Source organism: Equus caballus, chromosome 22 (genome assembly GCF_041296265.1).
Source record: "Equus caballus isolate H_3958 breed thoroughbred chromosome 22, TB-T2T, whole genome shotgun sequence".
Taxonomy (NCBI): Eukaryota; Metazoa; Chordata; class Mammalia; order Perissodactyla; family Equidae; genus Equus; species Equus caballus.
Window position 1 is genome coordinate 6,315,612 of NC_091705.1, and position 22,122 is coordinate 6,337,733.

At 47.8% G+C, this 22,122-nt stretch overlaps 1 protein-coding gene across 3 annotated transcripts in view; it reads right to left on the reverse strand.

Annotated features, from left to right (window-relative positions):
- SLC24A3 (solute carrier family 24 member 3) overlaps positions 1 to 22,122 on the reverse strand; it is a 458,647-nt gene that overhangs the window by 170,387 nt on the left and 266,138 nt on the right. For all 3 annotated transcript variants that reach the window (XM_005604455.4, XM_023626042.2, XM_023626044.2), the window contains exon 3: positions 8,748 to 8,824. In XM_005604455.4, coding sequence (XP_005604512.2) covers positions 8,748 to 8,824 — 77 coding nt within the window. The remainder of the gene's footprint in view (positions 1 to 8,747; positions 8,825 to 22,122) is intronic.

Sequence of the window (22,122 nt, forward strand, 5' to 3'; positions counted from 1 at the left end):
CTGTGGATGTCTAGAAGGGACCGGAGTCGCAGAATTCTGCATCTCCTGTAGCCTCACCGGTTCTAGACAGGGACCTCATTTACATAATTATAATCATAGGTCATATCTACTCAGCTTGTGCCTCAGAAGCAGAAGTGCATCCGAGGATTCCAATGCACGGTCTTTCACTGGGAGCAGGGAAGGGCAGGAAAATGCGTCTGGGAAGGACGGGCAGCTAACCAAAGTGTGTTATCCAGCAAGGTGCTGGACGGGCACCAGAGCGTACTCTTGCTTGGGGGAGGCTGGAAGACAGGGTGTAATGTGTTTCATTAGCCCATCCAAAATACAAGGGAACTGAGGCATTTATCTACCAGCCCCTCTCCGACTGAGGGCTACTTTGGGGGGCTGGTTGTTTCCTGGCACTTCTGGGCTGTCCTGCCTTCTTGTAGAATGGGCTCTGGAGACCAGAAAAAGCCTGGAGTCACAGGAGTTGGAAGTTGGGAGTCAGGCAGGGTACATACAAGTTGCAAGTACTAAGAGGGTACAGGTGGGTGCCAGATGCTCTGCCAGGAGCTTAGTACAACTGACTTCATGTATTCCTCAAAGCAACTCACGAGGTGGGTACTATACTCATCTCCAGAGACAGCTGAGGAAAGAGGGTTGGCAAGGCAAAGCAACTTGCCTGTGGCTATGTAGCTAATGAGTGGAAAGCCAGGACTGACACTCAGGTGGGTTTCATTCAGAGCACATGCTCTAAACCATCTCGCTTTATATCCAGCTCAGGAAACCTGGCCAGTCAATCCACTAGCCAGCCGGTGTGCAGCCCATGAGGCCTAATGGTAAGACCTGGGCCTTCTGAACCAAGTCTCCTGAGCAAGGAGGCAGGGAGTAACTGAAGATCTATTGAAACATAATTTACTCTCTTTCTGCTAATCCTCTCTGGACACCTGTTTTAGCTTTGTGTTGACACTGACAAATTAAGGACATGCTCAGCACTTTTCCATGAATAAACAGCAAATTCCACAAGCTCTTCTAATCATTTTTCTCTTCCAGGGTGAAATCCCTTAACTAAACATGTCTGCCCAGGAAATGAGTTGCTTTCGGGACCTTGCTGACTAGATCACGTAGGTCCCCTTAAATCTCAAAACCCCTGCAGCAGCCCCCTCTCTCAGATCCCTGGGCTTGGCAGAAATGCCAGCTGCAGAGAGGCCTCCATGCTACCTGCTTCCTGTCGCTCTTGTGGGGGATCAGAATTTGCCACCCCAAAATGTGTCTCTCTGGCATGATTTGTGTATGTGTGTGTGCGAAGAAGATTGGCCCTATGCTAACATCTGTGCCAATCTTGTTCTATTTTTTTGCATGTAGGACACCGCCACAGCATGGCTTGATGAGTGGTGTGCAGGTCTGTGCCCGGGATCTGAACCTGCAAACCCCAGGCTGCATTTCAGCAGAAGTATGCTGAACTTAACCACTACACCACTGGGCCAGGCCCTGGCATGATTATTTTTAAGAACTTAAAGAAACTTTGACCTGCCTCTTAAGTGCTAAAAGAATTTAAGATAGAAGGCCTGTCCCAGGAAGGAGCCCTCACAATAGATAACTCTAGGTGTTGTAGACTGGGAGGGTCCTTGCTAAGCCCATTTTTATCAAAGTTCTTTCTTGGGTCACATTGTCTACAGATGGCCCAGCAAATGCTTGTTTATCAAACATTTGCATTTCCATCTCCATATAAATTGTCTTCCTCCCCTTGAAGTCCCAAACCACTACCCCCAACATCTTCAGCTGTAGACAAAAAATGTAACATTTCCTGAGCACTTACTATGTGCTCCCACTTTACAGATGTGGAAAGTGAGGGCAGAAGTTCTGTTACTTGTTCCAAAGCACCAGGCGTATTGGTGGTCTACAAGTTTCCTTGCTCCTAATCTGGGTGTCCTCCTTCCTCATGGAACATCCCACGCCTCCCAAGTGGCCTGGCAGGGCCTTCCTTGCATCTTGTTTGTCTGAATCACTAAACACATCCCATTCCGTAAGAGGACAGAGGAAAGGAGCAGTGCCTCTTTGCTGGCGACCTTTTTTCCGGGCCATATCTGCTTCTTTATTTCAAGTTGGCAACATCAGCAAAGGGAGAGGAGATGCTGAATTAGAAGTCATATCTGGCCCTTCTAGGGCTCCCATTGCCACAAGTGGCTATTTAAATTTTTATTAATTAAAATGAAATAAAATTAAAAATTGGTTCCTCAGTCATACTAACCACATTTCAAGTGCTCAGTCGCCACACATGGCCAGCAGCTACCATGATGGACCATGCAGATAGACAGCATTTCCATCAGCAGAGTTCTGTTAGATAGTGCTGGTCTATAAAAGTGAAGTTGAGTCTCAGAGCCAAAAAGGCAAGAGGATGGCCTCCAAGAGAGCAGAATGAGCCTTAGGGCTGAGGTGGACTGAGCTTTGATACGCAAAGCTGCCTTTCCAAGTGCAGGGGGAGGGGGAGCAGGGAGGGGCCTCCTGCACTCCTGCCGGGACCCAGCCTTGTGCCCCTCAGAACCTGCCACTGCATCAATTAGTTTATTCTTTGGCTCTTAAAAGCAATCTGGGCCCCAGAGAGAGGAGCACATCCAGGGAAACCATTCCTCCAGATATTAAAATTGAACAGCAGAGATAATGGGAACAAACTCAGGCCCAAGGAAATGACATCCATTTAGTGAGGCCCCTTCCAGACAGCCCCCTCCCCCGGGACAGACAAGGGAAGGAAAGCTCCGGAGGAGGAAGGGAGTGCTTCCCACCTGGGACTTGGGCTTTCCTTGCAAAGCCCCAGCCCCAGCTTCTTCAAGAACACATCCAAACTATCCTTCACTTGCACTCTGGCTGGAGGAGGTTAGGGTTAGAGGCTGGGGTTGCAGAGCCGAAACTCCTCCTTCAGGAGCTGCCCCGCCCTCTGTGCCTCCTGAAGGAAGCCCTGTGCTTTCATCTCACTGGTCAACTCATAGGCCAGCTGGTGACCCACTGCCAGGCAGGAAAAAACGAGCTGGCCAATTAGAGACTTCTAGGGGCTGTGAATTAAGCAAATAGCGAACAGTGTAGGTAGGGAGTGAGCACGCAGAGCAGGTGCAAAAAGACGACCCAAGGGAGAGTCTGGCCAGTATGGGAGCAGACAGACAGCTTCAGAGAGAACAGAGACTGTGTGGACGGGGAAAGTGAGGTAGAGAGGTCCAGGTCACCCAGCCTCTCTGCTAGGCTGGAATACCACAGCATGGAGGAACTATGGAACGGACCTAGAAAAACCACAAGTCCAGCAGGAGGATGACATTTGAATAGCCTCCTTCCTTCCCCTCACATTTGACTCACATTTCACCACCTCCGTCCCAAGAGCCTTCCTCCAATGCCAAGTGGTTTTCTTTGCAGCTTTGAGGAGCAAGGAAGACTCAATGGAATCAAGAGACAGAAATGAGCAAATTCTTGAGTTTAAAAAGCTGATCTGGGAATAAGAGAGAATTTGGAGGCAGGCTCATGAAGTGAACTTCCCCAATTCCCAGACCAGATTAAAAACTCCCTGTGCTGGAGAGGACGAGGAGAATGCGGACAGGAGCTGGGGGTTTGGAGGAGACCACCAACCTTGGGATGAGGCCTGGACATCATCATACACAGATGCTGCAGACATTGACATCAACCGTGCTCACTGCCGTCCCTGGAGAACATCCACGTGGATGCCCTGGTTTGGCAGCCCAGGACAAGAATCCTGCCTGTACTTCCCAGATGCTCCATCCTGTGTAGAGCCTACCTCCCTTTAAAACACGTGAGCCCCTAAAACGGGCACTGGACAGCAGGGTGCAGTGAAGATGGAGATGTGTACAAGGGAGTCCCCACCACTAGACAGAGCAGGCTTAAGGCAGATGGCCAGGGGCCTCCTGGTAGCCCACGCATCCCTTTGCAGCCTTGGAAAGTCTGACATGGGCCAGATGGCGGCCCCCTAACAGCTCCGTGGAGGAAGAAGTCTCTTCTATGTGCACAGAATTGATGCCTGAGTTTCCTGTGGGGCTCCTCAAAGCATGTCTAGGTTTTAGAATGTGAAGATGGACATCAGAAACCTTCTCCTGACATTTCTTTCCTGGGCTGGTCTACAGATGGGTCTGAATTGCTGGACCACTTGGCAGCCCATCCTCCTGACAGACTCACTTAGCAGGCACTTGCCTTCATAAGGACTATTCATTCATGTTCAGGAATGTGGTACTTTATACCACCGCACACACAAGCATAGAGAACTACCTGCCTGATGGACGACAGGAATTACATTTAAAAACGTGAAAAGAAGACTTGAAGTGTAGGAAGAATACTTGTGAAAGCTGACAAGGTGCACCGAAGGTATTTATTTCTGCTGTGGAGGTTGAATTATTAAGGACAGACAGACTCATTTTGAGAAAGAATTTCAAATATTGATTATTTAAAGCTTTCACTGGAAGAGAAAACATGTAGCTTGGTTTATAACCTTAAATATCCAGATATCTACATGTGGGATAATTAGCAAAATTTCACAGAGTATTTATAAATCACCATCAACAAACCACAGTTCTAGAAAATTATTCATGGCCTTCTTCCTCTATTTGGGGCAGATTCCATGAGTTTAAAGGGTGCGAATTTCCTCACAGACAGAGAACATGGCTTCTAGTGTCTCAACGTTATAACAGGTGGGCTATAAAGCAAGTTGTAAGACAAGTGTGTTTTCGTGGGGATATTCACTGTTGATAAAGTTACACAGATGATGGATTTCCACTTTAGTAAGGAACCCACACGTGAAGAACGGTTGGAAGGAAGAGAAATCGTTTTTTTTAATGTAATCTCAGGATTTAGTGTTTCTGAAATCCACAAAACCAGAAAGATCCAAGGGAAAATTAAAGCTACCATTTTGGGAAGAAATGGCTGTCTGATTTCCACAAAGCTTACACAAAAGAGGGAAGTATTTACATGAGGGAAAAGAGAAAGAGAAGCAAGCTTTGACATCTAAGATTTAAAAGATTGTTTCAGGGAGCCCTCAGAACCATGTGTGTCCACAAACCAGTACCCGACTGAGGTTGAAAACTACGGGCCTTACTGAAAAGCAAACTCACGGGGCCAAGTGGAAGGAGGCAGTTTGAGCTCAGGTGCAAATGCTAAGTTTAATCAGGTTCTGGAGTATGATCTGAAGGGACTGGGTGCTCTGGTTGAGATCCCAAATTACTGCCAGTTAATCCCATGAAAGGACAGCCCATGGCCCTCTCTCTGGGGCAGCCTGGGGTGACAGGACACAGTTCTGGGGCCCCCCCTCACTGGATGATGCAGACCCAGCTCGTCAGTGGCCTAGACGTGGCCAGATGACCTTCAGTCTCCCACATGCCCTTCTCGATGTCCCTCCCCAGGCCTGGGTGTTCCACAGGGTCTCTGGGATTCTGGGACCCCTACTCAAATGTCCCTGAGCCTTTCTCTGTGACCTGCCTGGACCTCTCTCACCTGACTGCAGAGAAGACTGCTCTGGGTCCTCTCTGGCCATGCCTGACCCTATTCCCTAGGCAAGGAGGGATGGCCGGATCAGGAATCTGCTCCGACCACTTCCAGGCCAGTTGCTGAATCACCTCGTGGTGCCTCCCATGTGAGGTGCCCCCACCTTCCCTGTTCTTAGTTTCCACTCACTCTAGACTCCCTGGACTCTTGGTCACTACATCTTTGATCATGGGTTTCCCATTCCTGCCTAGAATCCCTTTTCTCCCTTCTCCTTTGGAAAATGCCTAACCACTCTTCAAGTTCCACTCAGCTGTGCCTCCCAGCACTGCACGGTGCCTTCTCTGAGCTCCCACAGCTTGTGGCATAGACTACAGCCAGCACTTGGCACACGGCAAGAGCTGTCCCTAAGTGGGCCTTCCCACAAGACACTGGGCTCCCGCGGAGTGAGGCTGTGTTCAGGTTTCTAGAAGGGTCCAGCTTGGCACTACCATATGGCAGAGGCTCAGAAATGCTTTCTAGATGACCAAGTACAGGAAATCTGTACTTAGCTTATTTGAGCTTTGACTCACACATTGATCTGTTTCCTCTGGCCACTGAAAGGCCACAGGTTAGCTCTGGAAGGATTTCTTCTTATGTCCAACGATGTTCATCTGATAACTTCCGAGCATCCTAAGCGTGCTGGACACCACGAGGGGTGAAGGGGATAAAAAGAATTGCTCATTCCTGCACTGAGCAAACAGGGACTGAGCAACTTTTTCTGTTCAAGGTGCCAGACTCTCTACAAAAGCTTTCTCCCGTGCAGCTGACATCCTACCGAGAGGACCCTGGATTCTCACGAGTAGGATAATATAAGATTTGGCCCTTGACTCTGGGGAGGGCACCAGCAGGCCCACCCTAACATGTGCCCCTGCCATGTAGAAGAGATGCCCTCCTTCTCGTCCGAGCTCGGCTCCACCCTGCACCACCTGCAGGTATGTGGACGCCCCGGGCAGCAAGTCTAAGCTTCTCCACTTGGGTCTCTCCCCTCTAAGAAGCAGGTCTTGGGAGAAGGCCTGCACAGGCTGGAGCAGTAGGCTCGAGCTTTGTGGGTGGAGAATTCTGAAGTTCCATGTGCCTGGAGCACGGTCTTGAAGAGGTGGAAGCAGACCCTGGCCCCTGGTCTTCTTGCCCTGCGGTTTCCATAATGCAGGGGCCAGGGTAGGGGCTAACTGTGGTATTTAGACACCAATGATGACAGAGCCCTAATGTGCAGGCTTATGTCCACTCATTTAAGGAAATGTTGAAGGGGGAAATTACCCATTTTTGTCCACTTTGCCTCCGTGCCTGCCTGGGAATGCACTACCACAGATAGCAGGGGCCTCACAGGGCTCCTCAGCTCATGAAGAGCAGGGCAAATGCATCTTCCTCTGCCTTCAGCTGCATTCGGAAGATCTGAGATGGGAGGTGGAGGTGGGGAGAAAGGGTGAGCTGCAGGCGACAACACGGCCTTGGGAGGAGGGAAGCCCACATTGTTTGGGCCAAGAATGGAAACTCCCCATCTCAGATGTCGGGGGTCAGGGGCTAATGGCTACCCGGGAATTCTGGATCCGACTCAGTGCCTGGTCTCCTCAGCCTTGCAACAGCGGAGCCTCCTTGGCGCCAAAGGTGGCAGCTGGCATCTGTATTAATTGCTCTATGCATGTGACTCTCCCGGAGGGAAGGAAGGGTTGTAGAGTCTACTTTATCATTTGGTATTTTTAGAGAGTGTCTTTGCTGAAAATGGACTTCGCACGCCTCTTTTTCAAGGGGAAGGTCATGAGGGGTCGAGGGAAGTGGGGAAAGACCTGAAGAGCTGACTGCTTTCACCAGGCAGTGAGTCAGGCTGAGGGCAGCTTACGGGTCCAGATGGGCTGGACGCACACAAAGGGTCAGAAACCACACACAAAGCAAAGACAGCAGAACTGGGCTCCAAACCCACATCTGGTCTGACTCCAGAGCCCAGGGTGTGCCTACTGACCTACTCCAGGTGTGGAGTGAAAAGTAAGGTCCCTGTCCCCTTCCGGTGAGTCATGGTGGGCTTGTGACCGCAACAGAGTCTGGTGGAAACAACGTGTGAGACTTCCGAGGCCAGGGCATCAAAGGCTGTGGGGCTTCCTCTCTGTTCACCGTAACCCTCCCGCTCTGAGCCCCGGGTGACCATGTGGAGCCATGCTGGAGAGGTCACACAGATGTACTGTGGTCAACAGTCCCAGCCCAGACACCAGACATGGGAGTGCAGAAGGCTCTTGGAGGGGGTCCTGCAGCACCAGTGGCTTCAGCCCCAGCCATTGGCATCATCACCAGCCATCGGAATCGTGCCACCCTAGGCCCTTGATCCTATGGTACAGCATTCCCTCTGTGCCTTTTCTGAACTACTGAAACCCATGAGAACCACAGAACCCATGAGCAATATAAAATGGTTATTGGGTATGTCACTAAATTTGGAGAATTGGTTTCACAGCAATAAATAACCAGAATGGAATTAAGAGCATTCCAGGGAAGAGTGAATACCACAGAGATGGGAAAGCACAGTGACGTACATGGTCCAGAATTTGGCCCAGGTCTTTCCGGTTCTGCAGCCACTCCTTAGATGTATCTTCACACACACACCCTCCCCAAACTCTCCAAATAGGGATGAGGAAAACCAAAGGCCTTCAATTCAATTCCCTGGGTCTGCAGAGGAAGTGCTAGGGCAGTGGTGGATATTAACAGCCAGAACACACTTTTATTGATCACCTACTATGTGCCAGACACTGTGCCAGTTGCCATTACATTTAATACACTAGTTTAACAAATACTTTGTCCCTACCATGTGCCAGGAACAGGTCTGGGGATTAAGCCATACATAAAACAAAGTCCCTGGTCATTTTGGGCTTACATGTGAGTAAGGTTGATGGACAATAAGAAAATAACTATATAATAGCACGTTAGGAAGTCATCAGTAGTATGCAGATAAATAAAGCCAGGTAAGGGGCAAGACAGTGGCATTTTAGAAAGGCTGATTAGGAAAGGGCTCCCCAAGAAGGCGACACTCATTTGGGCTTTGGCCCATGCTTTGGGCGTGGACTAGGAAAGAATACACACACACCTTCCAGATTATGAGTCTGTGGCCTTTTAAAGAGGGTACATTTGCAGATCACCCCCCACAGGGCTCAGGGAACCCCCAGCAGGCGTGTGAATAGGAGGAAGGGAGACGACTCTGCAGGCACCTCACTGCCCCCACTGCAGCCAGGCCGTCCCTCTGGACCCTCCAGGCAGAGCCAGGAGAGGGTACTTACACAGAGCACGTGCAGAACCACCGCCCCCTGTCTTCTGTCCTCATTGGTGAAGATGTCATCGGGGAATTCATGCAGGGCTAGAGAACGGAGAGAGAAAAGCAGCTCAGTACAGACGACGTTTGCAGTGCTGGAGGTCTGGGACCCCGTGGCCAATCCTCATTTTAAAATGGGGTCCACGAACTTGGGTGAGAAAAAATGAAATCTCTATGTTCACACATCTCTAACTGGAATTTAGTGTTTCCTTCAGATAGGCAACAAACCACAGTAGCGTTGGAGGCACCGGCAGGTATTTTCCTGACACACTGTATTGCTGTGCATGCAGCTCTCACTCATCACTTCAACATTAGGCGGGGTTAGATCGCCACTTGTTACTTAAAGCGTTGATGAAGAAACATGTGAACTACTATCATGCAAATTTATTTTCTAATACAGTGGTCCCTCAGTATCCATGGGAGAATGGGTTCCAGGACCCCTGTGGATAAAACCCAAGGATGCTCAAGTCCTTTCTTTATTTTTTTTGGTGAGGGAGACTGGCCCTGAGCTAACATCTGTTGCCAATCTTCCTCGTTTTGCTTGAGGAAGGTTGTTGCAGAGTTAACACCTGTGCCAATCTTCCTCTATTTTGCACGTGGGATGCCGCCACAGCACAGCTGGATGAGTGGTTTGTGCATCTGCACCTGGGATCTGAACCTGCAAAACTCAGGCCACCAAAGCAGAGCATGTGCACTTAACCACTACACCACCAGGCCAGCCCCTCAAGTCCTTTATATAAAGCGGCGTAGTATTTGCACAGAACCTATGCACATCCTCCCGCATACTTTAAATCATCTCTTGATTACTTATAATACCTAATATAATGTAAATGCTAAGTAAATATTGTTATACTATATTGTTTAGGGAACTGTGACAAGAAAAACAGTCCATACATGATCAGTACAGAGGCAGCCACTGTAGGCCTTCCCAACAGCGATGGTTGAATTTGAGGGTGTGGAATCCACAGACATGGAGGGCTGGCCGCACTCTGACACCTTCATTTCAGCATGATCGGCTTCCTTTTGTAACCTTATATATTCTATTGCATGCACTGAAACATGTTGTCTGAGCAGAGGTGTGCAGGCCTCACTGGATTACCAAGGGGGCCACGGCCCACACAGGGTTACGGCCCCTGCTCTAACCTGTCCCTTCTTCCCCTCCTTTCCTTTCCCACTCGCCTGCCTGGCTTGGGGCCTTGGGCCTGGTGCCCATTACAACTCCCTCCCTGCTCTTTCACTCAACTCCCGTTTCGAATTTGACCATATCTGCACAGGGCTGCTCATCCCGCCCTCCCTGCTCTGAGCCTTCCACGCTGCAAGACGAAAGCCCGTCTGTAAACTGGTAGTCCCAAGCTGGGCCTGGTTGTTTCCCACTAGACCTTTCTTCCCTCTATTTTCTATATTTTGCACATGTTCATTCACCGAAACAATGACAACCTAAGCAGTCCTGTGTACCGGGCACAGCGCTGGCCACTGGACATTCAGCAGTGCGTGGTGATGCACGTGTTCTCACCTTCTCACCAGACAGCATCATGTGCCAGTCCCTGAACACACCTTGCATTTCCTTTCTTTTTATATCTTCGTTTGTTTGTTTCTCTGCACAAATTGTACCATCAGTCTGGAATATGCCCCATCCCCACTGTGCCTCCTCTCTCTGCTGCTCATAAATCCAATCTACCTTCCTGGCCAGGGCCCTCATGAGGCCTCCTGTGATCCCTACACTAGAAGCCCACTGCTCCCCTCTCTGGAGGATGTAAGGACGCATCAGACCAGGCTCTGCAGGAAGCTGCACACATAATACCACGCCCTCAGCCCCACCTTCGGCAGACGTCACCAGCTCGTGGAGGTCTTTCCCTCAGAGCTCCACGAGGTCTCCAAGTGTATCTCCAGAGACTACTCAGGGAAACCATCACCAATTGATGCGGAGGATATATGCAATGACACCTGCTTGCCACTTGTCTTGTTTTGGGTTCCCTCAAAAGCAGACCCTTAGGCAAGATTTGGGGGTACGTACTTTATTTGGGAGGTGACTCCTGGACACACTGTGAATATGGGAGGCAATGAGACAAAGGATGGAGAAGAGCCAAAGACAGTGGCATTAACGAGTGAGTGGGTGACAGATCAGGACACCTGGGGCCCAGTCCTCCTGGGGACCCCGGGAAACTGCACAGGACACGCCTCAGGATTACAGCTCCTTGGCCAGGACGTTTGCCCAAGACACACGATTTTGGCTACTCCTTGAAAAGGCTCCTCTCTCTGCTCCAGGGCAGCACTGGATGAAGATGTCCTATAGGTCTTGGCCAGAGCCACGTGGTGTTGGGGCCAGAGCGTGCATCTAGCATAGACAGGATGGTTGACCCATAAGTGTCTAGCTCACCACACTTGCTAGTTTTATACAATCATTTGTGGGATGAAAAAATGGGGGAGACAAGGAAAGACAGGGATGTCATGATCACCCAAGAGTCCTTCTAAGCTGAGGCTGCACTGAGTCCTCCTGATCAGTAAGAGGGCGAGCCTGGAGGGTTTCACCTTGCGGACCCAATGAAGCTACTATACGGAAATTACTGTGCGAGGATGAGGGTCCAGAGAACAAGCCGCAAGCTCACCCGTCAGGCCCTGGGCACTGCAAGGCTTCCAGCCACTCTACTGATGTGTCTCTAGCACCTTCCATCCCCAGGCCTGACGCCTCTGGCTGGTAGTGCTCTGGTTCAGTCAGCAGAGCTGGAGGGAGCTCTCCAGCTTCCCCGAAGAGAAACTCCCCAGCTCCTCCTCCCAGAAACCTCCCTGCTGGCAACAGAGTCCACAGGGGCTGCACCTGGAGACACCTGCCTTCTCTGCAGCCCCAGCCATCTCCTGCCCATCCTTCTTCCCCTCGGGTTCTCCCTCGGCACACAGGATGTCCTACGCTCTTAAAAGATGCCTGCTTACACTTTCTCCTTTGAACTTCTCTTTGAACTCTGAGTAAATGAGTTTTAGCTCAAATTACCATCCCATGGCTCCTACATTTCCCCCCCCCACCTTCCCCAAGAAGTCCAGTAGGGGTCAGAAACCATAAGAAATGTTCCTTTCAGCCCACTTTTCAAAGCCAGGAAACTGACAGCCTCTGTGATGGGGAGGAGGCAAAGGTAAGGAGAGGAAAGGCCCTTGCAGGGCAGCCTGTCCCACACTCCTCTCAGACACCCAGAGCCCCAGACTTCTCAGCACCATCCAGCTCCCATGTCCACTGGACTTGCACAGACATTGTGTCTCATTCTTTGATTCTGAAAATACAGGAACCACTGTCCACATCTCTGCACTTCCCCTTTCTGATGTTCCCTTTGTTTTGTACAAATTCTCAATGCCCTGGGGATGGGCTGGCTGGTGATGGACAGAAATGGGATGAGAGAAAGCTCTGACAGGCAGAACGGCCAACAACAAACTTGTGCAAAGATGACAATGGCACACGTTTATGGAACACCTGCTCCCACAGGCACTGTGCCTTGCACTTCACACCCCACTATGCCCGTTTATCCTCACAGAAAGCTATTATTCCCATTTTGTAGATGAGGAACCCAAGGGATGGACAGATTAGAATCCATGTTCAAGGATCCACAGCTAGAAAGCTACATTGCAGGGCTACACACCCAGCAAATCCAGGCCTGGTGACACCCCTCACCACTGTTATCCCAGTTCCTGGTATCTATTTGCAATCTTAATCTGCCCCATTACCTCTTCCTTCTCAGGACTTCCTCCAAGAAGGGATCTGATCTGATCTGATCCAAATTCTGCCACCACACACCAGAGAGAAACAGGTAGGCTGTTTCTTTCTTTGCATTTCTCTGTGTAGCTTCCACAGGGCTTTTCGACACTGAGCAGTCCAGGATTTAAATGTGACCATCCTATTTCCCCCCCACCTCCAGAGCTGGAGATGGGGCTGGTATGCCAAGTCAATGTATTGATCATAATAGCCATCACCCTCAGGAAACTGAAGCCAGTGGTCTACCCCGTGACAGGTGCCATGCAAAACAATCACGCGTGAGGACCTCTTATCATCAGTGAGGAAGGAGTTGAGGTGGAAAGTGAGGTGGGGATTGAGGCACGTTCTGTCTCATATGTGGAAGCCACTCACTTCTTCACTTCCTGCCCTGTGGGCTTCCTCCATGAGGAGTATTGTGGCTTTGAGTAAAAGTGAGGCTGAGAGCAGCATGTGAAGGGAGTGAAGGCCATGGCGCAGCAACCCTGCCAGTCTGAGTGTGCATGGTGCCCACACCTGGGCCGGCTCTGTCCGCCCTCCTCTTTGCCACTTTGTCCATGGGGAAACCCAAGGCCTGCAGTGTAGCGGTTTGATCAAGGGTACGCTGTCAGTAAGTGAAGCATTTATGTTTGAATCCACGCATTTTGATTTTAAGTCCCCTTGGCACTCAGTGAAACGCAGGTGGATGAGTGGAATGACCATGAATAAACGGATCCCCTGGGCTTCATGGTTTGGTGGGGGAAGTTGTCCCAGCAGAGGTCTTAACGCCCAGCCAATCCTGGGACCTGGGTGGGCTCTTGGAGATCATGCTGGAGGCTGCACCCTTGGATGGGGTAGGACCCGCAGAACCTGGCGCTGGCTCAGAAAGGGCTGAGGCGCTGTCCGAAGTCCTGGCCAAGCAGGCGTGGGTGAGGGGAGGGACCACAGACACTCTTTATCAGGCGCCTCCTTCCTCACTGCTCAGGGACCTTCTCTCTCTTCTCTCTCACTGGGGAATGGGGGGCTGGGCATCAGCCCGATCTTGGTCTGCTGTTCATGGCCTGGTGTCTGATCCATCACCAGCTAGAAACTCCCAGCCCTTGGTCAAAGGTGACTCTCCTGTCAGAAGCCACAACCGGCCATGAGAAAATCGGTGAAAATTCTCTACGGGACGAATCCCACGCAGCAGCCACCAGGTCTAGGGGGCTGTGAATGGAGCAGCTGGCACTATTGGACTTCTTCACCAAACTGAATGTGACTGGTCAGTGGCCGAGATGACGGGTGGGTGTGATAGGGGGTGGTGGTGGGAAAGGCGGAAGAGAGTAAGTTAAATGCTTTCAAATCAGTTTCTTTAAGAACAGTAACAGAATTCCTATTTGGTGGTTCATAGCAAGGTGGAAGGATGTCCAGGTTGAGTATTCCCCAGGAGACTTCACCTCACATGGATCCCACTCTGGCCACTTTTTCATCCTAGCTACTCTGTGAAAACATGTATCAGGTTGGTGATGAAATTAAAACAATGATTTCAAAAAACTCACGCACAACTTTCAAGGAATACTACATATATGTGTATGTGTGTGTGTGTGTGTGTGTGTGTGTATTCTGGATAAATTGTTGTTGGACTTGTATTCTGAATCAAGCATGGTAGGGCCCAAATGTTAAGATTTCCACCACAGTTAGCTGCACTGTAACATGTTCTTATATTAAGCATTGATTCCAGCAGGCTAGAAGCTTCTTTGGTTCATTTGCAAAGGACATTATCAGATGACCCTGGCCGCAGAGAACTTGACTCAGGAAGGGCCCTGTCACCGGAGACCCACTGTGGCAGCAGCTTCATCCGGAGGAGGCCTCTAACGCTGATTGTTGATCTCATCAGCCCCTACTTATGCACCATGAAACAGCTGCCGAGACACACTCCGTTGTTTTGCAAAGTGCTGCTTTGTCTTCGTTCTAAAGCAGTTTGGTGTTATTATGTTTAATCTTCCCAAGGAAGTGGTCAGCCTGGCATCAAGGAAAGGATCCTCGATTGAGTGTTTGGAAATGTGGGGCTCAACCCCAGCGCTCCCAGTGTGGCCTCTGGTGGCATGTATTTTCATCTCTCGGGGTCTCAATTTGCCCAACAGCCATCTGAAAAACGGCCTGAGGCTCCTCCTCACGGCTCTCTCTAGTCCAAGCACAGAGCACAGTTGGTGCACACAGCAGATCCACTAAATGTCAGAGGATGGACTCTGAGGGAGCAGACCCTGCAAGCTGACTGGAGATGGAGTAAGTCAGCCTTGCCCAGATGGCCCGAAGTTCAAGACAAGAGCCGCCAGCAGCAGCTGAGCTCGCTTCCCCAAGATGGAGCAAACTCCGCACCTGGCCAACACAGACCCTGGTGTTGCAAACGCACCTGGGAAGTGGTGTTTTCAGAAGAGGCACAGCTGTCCAAGAAAAGAGAACCTAACATTTGGGGACCTAACATTTTCCTTGATTCGATTTTGCATAAGAGCCCACAGTGGAGAATCAGGCCTGGTTCAAATCCCACCTACACCACTCAGGGGTTATCCTTTCCCCTCTCAGAGTCCCAGTTCCTTCATCCGTAAGATGGATGTGAGGATGCCTTTCTTGCAGGGTTGCTGGGAAGGGTGCAGACAGTGTATATGAAATACTGTTCCCCGACCCCTCCTCCCCGCCCTGGTGCTTCCTGGGCTATGTATCACTATTCTTCGTAATTATAACAAGGATGGGATGCTGGTCCACCAGGGGGCCAAAGAAACATTCTTTTCTGGTCTTGGGGTTGAAATCCACCTGTTGCCAATTTCTGCCCACCTCGTGTTGGCACGTTTCTCAGGGATGGTGTTTAGTCCAAGGGAACCATATGAATGCATGCGCCTCTACTTAAGTGCTCCTGTGCTCAGGCTGTTGGGGCCAGATGGCCTACACAGCACGCTGGGAACAGCTACACAACCGACTGAGGGTTTCCCCAAATACCTTCAAAGTCCTCAAAGTCTCTTTCTGCTCCTCTCCTTCTCTCCCCCAATTTTCCTTTCAGCATATCTCACCAGCCCCGGGGGCCAGCAAAGGCAGGCAGTGCTGTTCCCATAGAAACCACAGAGCCCTGGATGAGTGGATCCCTTTACCAAGGCAACAGCAATCAGCAGCCCTGCTTCTCTCTCCGGGCTGCTTTCCTGAGGCCTGAGTTTGATGAGTCTAAATGGAGGTTCACAGGGGTGGAGAGTATTTTCTGTTTTGTTGAAAAAAAAAAAATGCAGCAAGGACATTCATGGCATCTTCAGACATACTAATCACATATTGATCAAATGGAACAGCCCAAGATAAAGATCAACATATCCTAAAAAGCCCAGCTCTGCCTAAGTGAAAGAAACCTGGGCTGCTCATCCCAGGGGTCTTTTCATAACAAAATACCTAGCTCATCTTCATTGACTGGGCTCTTGGGGATTGCCCCAAGAATTGGGGTCCTGACACTGCCCATTTCCTCCCCTGCAGTGAGGTTGATTTCACGCTTCTGTGTGAGCCACTTTCGTCTGTCCTGGTTCTCCCCCTGTAAAGCCTGCTGCTCCTTCCTCCCTTGGCCTGAGTGTTGGGAAAACCCTGTCGGCCAGGTGTGGTAATATTCAGCCTCCTAGACTCTCTTTTTGTGGCCCTGTTGTGCTGTGTGAGACCCAACAAATGACTTTCCAACCAAACCATGGTCATTGGTTGCCCACATGTACCTTCGACTTAACTACACTGTGAGCTCCCTGAGGACAGGAACCTGATCATTTCTCTCTCCATGGCCAGCACCCACCAGGCTGGGATCCATGAAAGAGACTAACGAATACCCAGTGGATACAAGTGTGAATGAACTCAGAGTGCCTTTCTCCCAGGAGATAGTTTTTGTATATATACAAGACAATTATTAGCTGAGAAATAACATTGGGAGGGACAGTTCAGTAAAACTCCCAACAACCGGATCCCAACTTGGGTGGCCATTTGGGCTGTTCACAAATATCCCATTTCTCTTTGTTCTGCAGACCAGGAAGGAGCATACTCCAGGTCCCCTTTAAGGTTAGGTGGGGCCAAGCAGCTTGCTTTTGTTAGTGAAGTGTGAGCAAGAGGACACGTGTCACACTTCCGGGACAACTTTAATAGCAGTGTCTGATTCACCATCTTGCATTTTCTTCTCTACACATTCATGGAACCATATGTCAGGATGAATCTTCCATCAGCCTGGGTCCCTGAGTGACTGATGTTAGAATCCCATCCCCTGATCCACATATTTTATACATATAGCAGGAGTGAAAAAGAACATTTCTTTTCTTCTTAGCCACTGAGATTTTGGGACTGTTTGTTACCCAGCATATCCAAGCCCACCCCGAGTAATGCAAGAGCTAATGTGGTCCTCAGCATCTCCACAGCATTTACACACGAGGTCTCACCTCACAGCAATTTTTGGTTTCTTCTGCCTTCTCCACTAGACTGAGGGATGCCAGTCAAAGTTGGAGAAAATTTATTCCTCTCTGTATCCTCAGTGCCTGGCACAAGATAGGCACTTAACAAGTGTTTGTTGATCAAATGAACACATTTGTCATAACTGAAGGCCCCTGAACAAATTATCCACAAAAGAATCTGTGTAAAAGTAGATATATTTACAACTTAACTTTCTAAATATTTAGTCTCTGGAAAACTTTCAGAGACATTTCAGTGCCCTCCTCTTACAGTCAGTGAGGCTCAGCAAGCCACAGGAGTGCAAAGGGGAGAGTGTATGACAATGAGCAGAGGTGGCGCAGGGTGTCCCGGGGAACTGCAGCCTACTGTTATTTGCGTCTCGTTCTAAGGACCATGCCAATAACACTGGAAACCCCATGAACAAATCAAAACTGCAAAAAATACATACTTATTCAGACCTTAGCAAGTATTGCATACCATACTCAACCCTAGTTACAGAAAGATGAAGGATGCACAGTTCTGATCTTTAAAGAGTTAACAATTGAGTGGAAGAAATATTAGGCTGGAGCCAAGGACACCGTCTACTCTCTTTGAGATCATGCCAATAATTTAAGCATCCTGAATTTAAGGATGGAACTAATCTTTATCAAGTACTGTAAATATATATTTATGACTTTTTCATTGCTTCCACGATAGGAAGCATTATCCTCAATTTACAGATAAGTAAACCAAGGCCCAAAGAAGGCAAGTAACCAGCCCAAGCTCACAAAGATGTTAGTGGAGGAGCTGAGATCATACTTGGGGTCTGACTTTTTAGCATGTCGATTCCTCTGTACAAGAAAGGGCAAATTGACTATTTTACTTCATTTTTAAAGGCACAAAAAAAAAATTCCCTTCAAAAAATAAAGTTCTGGATTCAAACACATTGATGTGTGCATGGAAATAAGATCACGAACAGCATCTCTTTGAAGGAAGATGTAAGCACACGTCATAGTAACCAAGAACCAGGGCTCATCAAACTATCAATCAAGAAGATATTACCAATCAACCTTGCTGAGAAAAGTTGTTTCAGCCAAATGTTTATGCGCTGACATTTGCTTACCGCAGGCAGCCAGGGTTTTATAAGAGCCTCAAGACCTGGACAGCATGCCTGCCTTCACCACTCACAAGTTCTGTAGCCTTGGGAAAATTCCCTAACGTCTTTCAGTCTTAATTTCTTAACATGTAAAGCAGGATAAGAAAAATAATACCAGTTGATGTGGTTATTATGAGGATTAATTGAGATAATGTTATACAATATATAGTATGTAGAATTAGGTAAGTACAGTCATGCGCTTCTTATCGACGCTTCACTCAACAATGGACAGCATATGTGACAGTGGTCCAATAATGTTAGTACCATACAGCATAGGTGTGTAGCGGGCTATGCCATGTAGGTTTGTGAAGTACACTCTATGATGTTCATACAACGAAGAAATCACCTAATGACGCATTTCTTAGAATGTGTGACGCGTGACTGTATTATCTAGTGGTAGCTCCCTTTACTTTACTAAATAATGGAAAGGGAGAAATATGGACAAGAGTTGTTTCCCAAGACATCACTGCCCTGTCCACATTCCTGGGGTCCTACCACTTTTGTGCTAAGCAACTACCCGCACTTGCATCTCTTGGCCTGAAGGCTTTCTCCAAAGCTGAGAGGGGGTGCTCTGCCCAGCAACTGCATGCTGGATATGCTGGAGAATTAATACTGCTCTCTTGCCCAGGAGACGCTCTCAATCAAAGTCTGATGGAAGATGGATGTATAAACACCTCAGCGCCCACACTTGAGAGAGAGAGAACTCTAAGGCCTGTTCTACACTGTTTGCTAGAGTTCTCGGCAGGATTAAGCTCTAGTTGCCCACAGTGACAACTGGCTTTATAACACTATTTTGACTGGCTGCCTTCCCTTCCCTGTCTCATTTCCTGACTCTTCTATCTGGGATCATCTCCCAAATAAATTTGTACTTGAGTCTGCCTCAGGATCTACTTCTGGTGAACCTATATTTAGACAAGGGGAGCTAGGAATTTTGCAATTTTGCGCCTCTCCATTTCAACAAAGATTATTTTTTCCAGCAGAGGACTCATGGATATTCAGCTGAATTTTCCCCCAAATAATGGCAACAGTCTCAATGGCCTTATTTCTGTGCATTTATAGAGAAATGATGCATAACGCATTGTCAATAGCAGCGTGGAACCACCTCGGTCCTGGATGCAGGCTGGGAGACTGTCTTTGCCCTTTTTCATGGTGCTGAAGTTGATCCAACATACCCATGAGAAGCTCCTTGATTTCCACTTCAGAGCTCTTTTTCTCACGTCCATATTGGCAGGGGATTTTAAACAATCATCCCACAAGCTTTTCTCTGGAAGAAAACAGACATTCTTTGCAACTAAAGAACCCTAATCATTAGTTACGTAGACTTTTGGCCTGGCAGGCACTGAAATGTAATTTGAAGAACTAGAAACATATTTCTTTATCAATAATGAAAAGCCATGGCATCAATGCTGCTCATGTCTCTGAGCCAGCAGCTACTGTAGAAAATACAGTGATCCCATGAATAATGTAGTGTTCTCAGGCCACAAACATGGCAGCACATAGAGAGGCCTATTTGCAGGGGAAAGAGCCTACAACTTGCATTTATTGCTCATGTGGGATTACTATGGCTGTGTCACTAATGAATTCTCACTAAAGGAAATGAAATGTTTATGGTAAACAGTCTTCTGGTGTTTAGAACTCTGTGCCCTTCTTGGACTGTTCTGTTCCTCAAAATGTTCCTGGGTGCCGATGTCAGAGACGGAATGTTTGGATGGATGAGCTGGGGTCTGACCCAGGTGCTGCATCTCTCACACTCTCATGTCTGCTTATTGACCAGAGAAACTCAGGCCAACAAGCTGGTATATGCAGAAACTCATTAAATAGATTTTTAAGAGGACACACAATGGTTAGAAGGGATGCCCATTCCTCCTCAGCACCCTTGGAGACGATCAGGCTACATGAAAAACTTTCTTAGGAAAAATGCAATTAAAATAGTTCTTTTTGAATGTAGTAATTCCCAGCAGGACTATATATTGAAAATGTTCATTCTTTATGCATTTATTTTATAGAAGATGAAATGTGCACCCTAAATAATTGGAGGTTTCAAAATCAGTGATTTTTTTTTTGTTAATTCATCAAATTTCAGAGCTAGAAGTAACCTTTACTGTTCTATTGGTCTACAGAAGGGAAGGCAGTAACGGGAAGATTTGGTGAGAAGAACCGTTAAAGTTTTCCCTCCGCTTCCCCTTTCAAAACCTGCTCTTTCTCTTTCTCCATTACGTTATTCCATTATCATCAATTTTAGGGATAAAAAACAGATCTTAATCTTCTCATATGTTCATCAGTTGACTGGTAATGACTGGTAGGCTGATTCTTGGATGGGGCTTAGTGTGGTAGAGCATTGTGATCTATTAACAATGTCTGCCATGGTTATGAGAACGGGAATGGGGGCATACGTACTTCTTATTTCCCTACACCGAAGCTTTGCTGACAAAGTCCTAAAGTGAAAGAGTAACTAGCATTCTTTGTGCCTGGTGACAGTGATTGCTACCATCATGTCCTCTGATCTGCACCTCTTTTAGAGTATCACCCATTTAAAGGGGGAGATTAAAAGTGTTTTGATACAATCCTCCAAATATACCAAACATGTTCAAGCAGATGTATTAGGCTGTTATCCATCTATAAAATATTAGCTTGAAATCTAGTCTATAATAATTAAATAAATATCTAAGAAAACTCACAGTTCACTGCAGGAAGGGACGCAAATTAACAGATAACTATTGGTTAATTCAGTTGGCAAAATAAAAGCTGTGCTTACTCCTCATTTAGTACTTAGCAGCCTCTGGCCTTTCTTTTAGGGAAAAATGAAGATGTTACCTATAGGATACCATTTTCCCTTTTATATTACAGCCTATTAGATATCTTTTGACCATTTACCTACAGTTTGGGGTCAAAGCACTCAAGAATCTTTTAATTACACATGAAACTCTTTTAAGGGCAGATTTGGACTCAAAGCTCATTTGTTGGATCACTAAGTTTGTGCATCCAAAGTCTCCAGTCCAAATATCACAGATCCATCTCTTATAAAACATCTGTCACTGAATATGAATGAAAGTTAAGAGAAGAGTGTACTGAATCCAAAACAAAAAACAATTGCTCTATCAATTTTTCTCCATTTTCTTGGCCCATCATTGGGCTCTAGTGATGGCACATTATAGCTTTCAGTAAAGCAGACTAAATGCCTTTTGCTTCCACGATGTACTTTGTTCTCCAAATAGGCTTTAAGGGTATAGACCAACAGTAGGAACCGACGACAAGGAAGATATCTTAAGAAGGTCATTATGCTGTCTTGTAATTAGCAGAGCAAGACTGGTCACAATTTAAAGGAGGCAAGATCAACACAAGGGGAGTTAGAATCTACTTGATGTGTGTCTAGTAATTTTTTATTATATATTTGACTTTATAGATGATGTTCTGAGGAGACCCTGGATTCTGTTGTCTTCCTCTGAAGAGTGTTGGGTTTTGTTCTAGCAGGAAGTTAAATTACTGGAGAGTCATCTCTGGTGGTGGTTTTATGCTTTTTTCCTAACAAAAGTCTGTTTTGACAGTGCTGTTAGTCCTGGGATGTGGTCCTTGTAGGATTTCATTGGAAAGTCTGAGCTGTTTACCAAGCCCCTTTAACTTTGTGGACTTGAGCTCCAAATTCTGTCTCCCTAGTGCTGGTTAGCTACTGAAATGTCTACTTAGCAATTTCAGCCTTTCAGCTGTTATTTCCCCCTGGGCTCCTTGGAGTTGCCCTCAAAGCATGCACAGTTTAGGGGTTAAAGATTTGAGGGGTATTTACATGCATGTTTAAGGCTCCCCCTCTGTGACTCCCTCCTTTCTGGGATGTTCCTCAATTTCTAGGTGTTCTACAAGCTCTAAACTCTAATCTCTGATGCTTCAGCCCAATAAGATAATTGCTTTCTGCTTGAGCTCTATCCCCAAGCATGGCACATACTGGGGAGTTTCATTAGGGGAAAAGCCAACTGGTGTGTCTTCCTCCTTTCAAAGTTCATGTACCCTTCAGTCTCTGCTCGCTTTATTCACTTTCCAGAGCTTTTGAACAATTGTTTTTCTTTATTTTGT